Source organism: Gekko japonicus, unplaced genomic scaffold (assembly GCF_001447785.1).
Source record: "Gekko japonicus isolate JY-2015 unplaced genomic scaffold, Gekko_japonicus_V1.1 scaffold174, whole genome shotgun sequence".
Taxonomy (NCBI): Eukaryota; Metazoa; Chordata; class Lepidosauria; order Squamata; family Gekkonidae; genus Gekko; species Gekko japonicus.
Window position 1 is genome coordinate 69,235 of NW_015177013.1, and position 9,054 is coordinate 78,288.

Below are 9,054 nucleotides of genomic sequence, written 5' to 3' on the forward strand. Positions count from 1 at the left end.
CAAGCTTCCATGCCAGAGTGGGGGTTCAAATATGGATCTCCTTGAGTCCAGTCCAGCACTCTAACCACCATACTGACTCTTGCTACTTTGTACTACAGAGGATTGATTTGCATATTCCTTTTCATAAAAACTCCCTGTAAAGAGAATGTATGCAGAATTTGTCTTCTTTTTTTGTTTGATAGGCTACTTTTCTATTTATAGAGTTATTTACAACATGGGGATGCACTCCAAAATGTTATTCTTCATTAACCTACACTCTGAAATTCTGTAGTCTATTCTGTTACCTCAGATTTCTGTCGCCTCAATACCTCCTCATTCTATTGCATGTGCAAACTAGGGACCTAAGGTGCAGTAACACTTCCCCCTCCTTATTTCTGCTATTGGTTCTTACAAATGCTTTAAAAAAAATTAAGACGATGTTGTGTTTTAACGGTTGTCAGCTCAGATTTAGTGAACTCTTTGAAGCTGGCAGTTCGCATGTATTTGTACTATTGGCATTTTCGACAAATGCAGAGGTCATTTGGGCTTATCTTTCCATTTTCTTGACAGAGAAATCTCTCAGAATGATGTCTTGCAAAAGATAGAATCGAATGTGTTCTGCAACCTTCCCAATCTCCTGGAAATGTGAGTAAATAAATAGGACTAGAGGATAGAGACTCTATAAGTACGGATGAGACTGCATTTCCCTAGTGGTCTGGTTGGATTTGAATATCCCCATTTTGATTTCATTTCTTACTTGAGCAAAAAGCAACTGTAAATCTTTTAGCACCAATTCCTTTTTCCTCATGCTGAATTTTGCCCATTACAGTGGCAAACGAGATCCCATGTAAATCACTGTAATCTGATGCACATTGGGCAACCTCCTCTCAACTTCACAACTGAAGTGGTGGGATCTGAGCCACTGATGAACATAAGAAGAGATCTGCAGAATCAGATCAGTGGTCCATCTAGTCCAGCATCTTGTTTCACAGAGTAGCCAACCAGTTGCCCTAGTGGGTCAACAAACAGGGCATAGAGACCGAGACCCTCCCAGCTTCTGCCTCCCAGCACTAGTATTCAGAAGTTTATTGTCTTTGAATGTGGAGGTTACCTTTAATCTCTAGTTAATAGCCATTGGTGGAAATATCCTCCATTAATCTGAGCTACCCCCTTTAAAGCCATCTGTTCACATGGCTGTGACTTCATCCTCTTGTAGTGACATCCCCACTGTAATTACTCATTGAGTAAAGAAGTAGTTCCCTTCATCTGTTCTGAATCTATTGTCTATCAACGTCATTGCTGGCCCTGTATAACAATATGCGAAAGGGAGAAAAACTCTTAATCCACTTTGTTAGCTTTTCTGCATACAAAAGGTGTCTCAACCGTTTTGGTTGCTCTCTTCTCCACTTTTTCAGGTCTGTAATATACGTTTAAAGATATGACAAAAAGAACTGTAAGAAGTATTTCAAATGAGGTCATACCATAGATCTATACAAAGCCATTACTATATTGGCCATCTTGCGTAATGACCACCAACACACTGAGCTGGCGTTTCCACCAAAGTATCCAGTACAACCCCAAATTTCTTTCCCTTTTGATCTCTACCAGTTCAGACCACATCAGTATATATTTAAAATTAGGATTTTTTGTTCCAGTGTGCATCACCTTACACTTACCTATGTTGAACTTCATGAGGTTGAGAATGTACTGAGAAGTGATTGTATGAATCTGATGCCCATGTGAAAATTGTATGAATCTTGTATGATTGTATGAACTGTATGAATCTTGTAGCCCATTCACCCAGTGTAGAGAAATCCTCCTGGAACTCTTCACAACCTACCTTGGTTTTCACCATTCTGAATAAAACTTGGCGACTACACTGCTCACCTCCAATTCCAAATCAGTGATGAACAGTAACACTGGTCCCAAAACTGATCCTGGCGTCCCACTGATAGTTTCCCTTTATTGTGAAAACTGCTCATTTATTTCCACTCACAGATTCCTGTCATTTAATAAATTTCTAGTCCATAACAAGGCCTGTCCTGTCCCATGCTAGCTAAGCTTATTCAGAAAACTTTGGTGAGGTATCTTGTCAGAAATCTTTGGAAGTCCAAATATACAGTGTCTACTGGACCACTTGCTTAATAACCTTCTCAAAGAATTCCAAAAAGGTTGTTGAAGCAGGACTTCCTTTTGCAGAAGCCAAGGTGATTTACCCTCAGCAGGCTTTGTTCATACATGCTTAATAATTCTCTCTTTAGTAACAATTTCTACTAATTTTTCCAGAATACATATTAGGCTAACTGGCCTGTAACTTCCTGGATCTCCTCTGGACCTCTTTTTTATAATGAGCATAGCATTTGCTACTTTCCAGTCCTCCAGTACGGAGGGTGATTTTGATTACAAGTTAGAAGAACAGCAGCTTCACATCTGAGTTCCTTAACTAATTTTTCCAGAATACATATTAGGCTAACTGGCCTGTAACTTCCTGGATCTCCTCTGGACCTCTTTTTTATAATGAGCATAGCATTTGCTACTTTCCAGTCCTCCAGTACGGAGGCTGATTTTGATTACAAGTTAGAACAGCAGCTTCACATCTGAGTTCCTTAAGAACCCTCATTTGTGTGCCATCTGGACTCAGAGACTTATTAGTTTTAAATTTGCCTAGTTGTGCTAGAGCCTCAATACTTATCACCTCTATTCGATTCAGTACTATGTTAGGTCACTAACCAAGAAAAAGTTCTGGGTATCAGGGTGGACACCTGAAGATAACCATTGACCCAGCATGTAGCAACACTGCATACTAGCCATTACTATAAAAGAATTGAAAACAACAAACCTAGTCCTTATGGTTCCAATTCCAATAGGTGTTTCTGAATTTTTTTTACAGAAAAATTGAGAAGGCAATCAATCTTGAAATTATTGAGCAAGATGCCTTCCAGAATCTTCCCAGCCTCAAGTACTTGTAAGTATCTGAGACTTTGCTGTTGCATCATCATTTCTTGTAACAGGTCTTTTCACACAGTCTTGATGGAGGACACAATAATTCCACAGCTCATTTGTTGCACATTTACTGTTGTTGTCCCTCAAGATTGCAACTTAGATGAGGATATAGCCCATTTTCCAGTGCTATTTGGTTAGTGCAAAAATGTAATTTTTAGTACAGCAACTAGCACTTCCATTGAGGTTGGAAGTGCACTGAGGAGTGCTTGTATGAATCTGATGGGATCCTCTTCGGTTTTGCTGATGACATCACTTCAGAAGTATAACATATTTTGTTCCCCTTCACCACCCCTGCATGTATCATGTTTTGAAATTAACGGTGTTTGGTACTAGTTCAAACAGATTCTGTTAGCAGAACTAAGAATGACGGTTTTGCTGATGACATCACTTCAGAAATATAACATATTTTGTTCCCCTCACCACCCCTGCATGTATCATGTTTTGAGATTAACAGTGTTTGGTACTAGTTTGAACAGATTCTGTTAGCAGAACTAAGAATGACAAATACCCAACTGACAATAAAAATGAGTGTAGCCATGTTTTTAAACAGTGGTGATAAGGCAATCCCTCCCCCATGTCAGGAAGGAGCCACTTTTTAAGTAGCTTTTTTTGCTTTTTAAAGAACAGTCTGAGTTGGATCCTATGATCTGCCAGTGGAAGGTGCTGATGGTTGAGGATATTTCCCATGTTGCCCTACCTTCAACAGTACTTTCTGACACCAAAAATGTTTCCCATTTTTTGTTGCACATAACAGGTCCCATGTTAATAGTCACACAGGTCATGAGACTACAGCAAAGAATGGGGACAAAATTGCCTCCTACCTCTTCTCTTAGTGCACCTCCACTGACAGAACACAGATGAGAAGGCGATTTCTTCCCCTTCCTATTCCCCACTGCAGCCTTGTGACTGTAATGGCTATCCCACAACCCACAAATAATTTTTCCCAGGGTAGAAAAGGACTGTCCATGGATCATGGGATCTAATCTTCTGTTTAGTTCTTTGAGAGATGTGTGCATGTCTTCTCCTATGCTAGAGTGAACCTCTGGTCTGCCTTTATCTATTATCTGTCTATTTCATTTTTTCCACCCTTTTTCCAGAGAGCTTTTAGGGGCATACATGGCTCTTTCCTCCTCCATTTTATCCTCATAACAATTCCATGAGATAGGTTAGGCTGAGAGTGATTAGCCCAGAGTCACCCAGGAAGGGTCCTGGTTGAATGGGGATCTGAACCAGGGTCTCCTGAAGCCTAATCTGACACGCTCACCTGTATAGACTCCATTAGTGTTACACAGGGGACCAACAACAGTACGTGTGTATGTACTGAAATACTTATATCCCATTTTTCCATGAAAATGCTCAAAGCAGCTCACAAAATCAATAAAATACAACTGCAAGATTTTTAACATTTTAAAAAATTAAAAGAAGAAAACTGGGGGTAGAATAACAAGCTGGTTAGATCAATTGCAAGATTTTTAACATTAAAAAAATTAAAAGAACTGGGGGGTAGAATAACAAGCTGGTTAGATCAAAGCAGCTAAACCGAAAGGAGGAGTTAATCCAAGGGATAGGAAAATAGAAAGGTCTTTGCAAGAACTCCAACAGCAACAGCACCTGATGGACCTCTCAAGGGAGGGGTTTCCAGAGGTATGTTGCTAGAAAAGAAATAGGCCCTGCCTCTGGTCACTGCCCATCTTACAACCTGTTCTAAGGAAGAAAGATAGGTTCATCAGGAAGAAGGCAGCTCTTCAGATCCTTAGGCCAAAGCCCTTTTAGGGCTTTGTGCATCAAATGCAGCACTTAAAATTGCATATGGAAGTAGACTAGGAGCTACTGGAAATTTTGTAAAATAAACATGATAATATGCCCCGTGGCTTATTCCATTAGCCATGTTGCTGCAGCCTTTTGAACCAGCTGGAGTCTCTGAGTGGTTTTCGAAGGCAGCTTTGCATGCAGTGCGCTGTCCTTGATCAGCCCATCTGACCAGAGTTTGACTAACAGCTGCAAAGGCATTCCATTCCAGGAAGGGGCACAGCTCTTCAAGGTAAAGATGCCACTTGAACAGTCAGAGATGAGGTGAGACCTACACCACTGCAGAGCTGCCAACCTGGTTCTTCGGGGGGGGGAGTGCTTTCCCATCAGGCACAGCTTGATAACTAGGGATGTACAGATTCTTTTAGTTCTGTTCCATTATTATTCTCTGGCTCCAGTTATCTTCCAGGAACAAAGGAGAATTGCAGAATGTGGATAATGGATTTTGTGCAAAAGGAAAAAAAAATATGTATAGTTTTGAGATTTAGAAATACACTTTAAAAATTAAAGCAATGGCTTCCTTGAAAGAAAATATATATATTATTTACTTGTGTTGCCTTTCCACAAAAACACAAAGAACAGCCACTCTCCTTTGCTTTATAAAAAACCCCTTCAAGACCAACCATGTGTGTGCTAAAAAACTAAGCATTTGATTTATTTATTTTTACATTAAAAAGACTAGTGTTCAAGGATTTTCTTCTCTTTTTTTGCTTTGGTTTTATGTTAGAAACATAACAAGAATAATAGAAGCCCATTCAAAATTAGCCCTTTGGGAGCCAAAAACATTTTAAAAACACTTTTATGATCTTGTTTGTGGGTTACATAAGAATTCAGTTGTGTTCTTCTGCAACATAATAAGCAGACGCCCCCTCTTCCCTTAGAAAACTGGCATTGCAGTACTAAACAGAGTTACACTTTCTAAACCCATCGATTTCAATGGCCTTAGAAGGTTATAGCTCTTCTCAGGATTGCACTGTAAGCCTTGTGATCTAGAATCTTTTGTTTGCTCACATTTTTGGCACACAAGTTAGTTTTTAATGGATTTATTGTATTTTTATTTGTATTTCTTTTTCTGCATAAATAACTCTGAAATAACCCAACAGTAGTTTTGTCTGGATTGAACTCCAAGTTATTAACTATTTATTGCCATCTCCAGGCAGCTGTTCAGAGCATGATCTGACCTGATGAAAAGGAGTAACAGAGCTTGGTATCATGTACTAATGACACCTAAATCCCCCTTTGATTTCAGACAGAAGTGTCGTCGTGTAAATGTTAAATAGCACTGCAGACAAAATATAACTTTGAGGGGGTACTATAACAACAATGTGAGAAAGCACAGCAAAAACAGCCAATAAGAAACTCTCCTGAATCCATGACTATATGCACTTCTGAGCAACAATATGCATCAAAATAAGTTTTCCAGCAGGTTGTGGGACTTGGATGGGTATTGTGGCATGGATGGAGAGACATCAATGTTGGCCATAAGGGCAGAAGCTCCTTTTGTCCTTTCATGGATATTGCTTGTGGCGTCAGGGCATGTTATCTCTGGATTGGATATTGCACTGTTATCTTTGGGTCAGGACTTGGGCAAATATCAGGCAAAGGACACTCATTCACTCATCCTCTAGATATTCCAAGAAAGTAATTTCCCCCTCTTTCCTCCTCACTCTCGCTCTTTCTTCCACCTACACAGTGAACATTTAAACTCTTCATTCTGCCAAAGACAGAAAACCATTAGCAGTATTTTCCATTTATATGCAGTGCTGGGTGATGAGCTGCCTCTTAATAAGAATTCATTTGATAGTCAGGCTTAATTCCACAGTCATTTAAATAGCATTCTTCACAAAGGATTCAGGTCTCACAACATGTTTGCCACATCTGCTCCCATGGGGTTTCCATCATAATTCATGGATAATTAAACCCACCTTTAGAATAAAGTATTATCCAAAAATACTCAAGCTGCTGTTAGCACCTGACCTGAATCTAACTGATAATATCTCTTCGGCTGTGACTTAAAAGCAAAAGGAAGTCTAATGAAATCCAGTGGGCTCCGATAAAATGAAAGGACAAGGTTAGGATCTTTCTAAAAAACCCAAATTGAGTGAGAAGATTTCCTCTATTCCATTCCATTACATATTAAAATTTGTTTTGTGTTGTATCTCTCTTCTTCTCCTTAATTCCAGTTCAATTAGGAGAATTTCTAAAATCTATTCTGGACCTGGAGCATGTGCAGTTTGTTACAGGTTTCTGTTCATCAAATTCATATGCATTCCACTCTCACCCCACCCCCCTACACACACATTCACCACTGCAGGAACTGTTTTTATCTTTGAAGAAAGACTTAACAGAAAAGAGAATCATAGGGTGTGATCACACAAGCAGTTTGGCCTGACATAGCCACCCCTCCCCTCCAGATCAAATGGGCACAGTCACACAGCCGCATCTGTCAGGCGTTCCCCAGGCATACTTACCCCATCGTAGGATGACTTGGAGCTGGGTTAAAAAGGCACCACATAACGTGGTGTTTTCGGTTCCTCACACATTCATAGTGGATGGCTGGATGATGGGATGCAGGGCAGCGCGTGCAGAACAGATTGGTGGTCTGAACCTGCAAATCCGTTCCCACCAGTAGGGTGTGTTTTTTTTAGTTTTTGCCTATATGCGCATGAGCGTACATGAGAACATGTGCAAGCACCTATGCACATGCATGAGCACATATGCACCTACCTGCATTTTTAAAAAAGACCGGGCAGTGTGCTCCGTGGCTGGAGCACTGCAGTAATGTGGATGCTTGACCACAGGATGTCCGCATGGGTAACCAGCAGCAGGGTGTGCTGTCTGGATGATATGCCCCACAACACTTTAAACTGGTACAATTAGAGGTGGCGCATATCGTCCCAAGCCGCCAGTGTGTCCACATGCATAGGATCCAACTTAGCTGAAGGCAGTCATAGGATTACCAGCTGTGCATCAAGAGCTCTGAATCAGCACCAGTGGTGTGATGAGCATCTGTGAACTGATAAAACATTCAAAAAATAATCTTGATGTGATTGATTACATCAGTGTTCTTTTGTGTGGTGTTTTACTGATGTGAACTTGTGCTCCTGTTCCATGTCTTTATATAACCACATTGAGATTGCTTTTGTGTATAGTTTTGCCAATGGTAATGTAGAGGAGAAAAAAAAAGATACAAATAAAGGATTAAACAAATGGAACACGCAGAATGCTCTGTGCAAAATTTGGAAATTTAATAATTTCACTCTTTTAAAAAATAATTTTATTTTGAATTTTTTGAGGGAATACAGAATTAAAAAGGGGTAAGGGGGAAAATAAAAAGTAAAATGACCAAAACATAGTATAAAAGGCATTTTTTGCAAGTATAAAGGACAATCCTCGATTCAATTACTTGAATTTTTAGGAAAATTATAACTTTAAAAACCACTGTAACAACCTACTCAACATTCTACTATTTTCTCATATTATATTAACATTTTTATCCTATCTTCAGTTTTATCTGTTATATGATAGACCATGAATAACTGCATAAAATTTTTGTATAATTTTAACATAACCATTTGTTGTGATAATAATCATACAAAAGAAAACATCTTTAGTATTTCATACTGAAACTGTCATATATATGTGTGTGTGTGTGTGTGTGTGTATAAATATATATATGTATATGTATATATATGTATGTATGTATGTATGTATGTATGTATGTATAAAAGAAAGTCCCCTCACCGTAAAATCAACACCCAGGCCAAACCACTGGACCTAGAAACACGAAATTCAGGGAGAGTGCTTCTACCGTGGTGTAGGTGCTCGCTAAGAAGGGATTTTTAGAAATTCGACCCCTAAGGGGGTCAAAAGGAGTAAAATGTGCTCCCCCATTGATTCCTATGCAGCTACTGCTGCCTCCTTGCATCCTCCACACTCTGATTGGTCAGCTGCAGAGCTCAGCATTCTGAGGTTAAAAAAAAAAGGTACAGGGGACTGCAGAGAGCTAATGACTGTTGAGGAAATCAGGAGTGGCCAGCCGCCTGTGAGGTGAAGCAAAGCTGCTGGCCAGCCTCCCTATGGCTTCAAACATGCTCCCCTCTCCTACATCTGACAGGCAGTTGTCTGTCAGGTGCAGCAGCGGTTGCAGGGTGCTTAAAGCCACAAGGGAGTTACCGCCCCAGCAGTAATGCCTTAGTGATCCTGCCACCCCCACCTCCACAGTAGCTTCTAATACTCCTCCCCCCTCTCCCTCCCACACTG

At 40.0% G+C, this 9,054-nt stretch overlaps 1 protein-coding gene across 1 annotated transcript in view; it reads left to right on the forward strand.

The window, feature by feature from the left end:
* Positions 1 to 549: 549 nt before the first annotated feature.
* FSHR (follicle stimulating hormone receptor) overlaps positions 550 to 9,054 on the forward strand; it is a gene marked incomplete at its 5' end in the record, with an annotated part of 73,137 nt that continues 64,632 nt past the window's right edge. Inside the window, 2 exons of the mRNA XM_015427667.1 lie at positions 550 to 624; positions 2,870 to 2,944. Of these exons, the coding sequence (XP_015283153.1) occupies positions 550 to 624; positions 2,870 to 2,944 (150 nt within the window). The remainder of the gene's footprint in view (positions 625 to 2,869; positions 2,945 to 9,054) is intronic.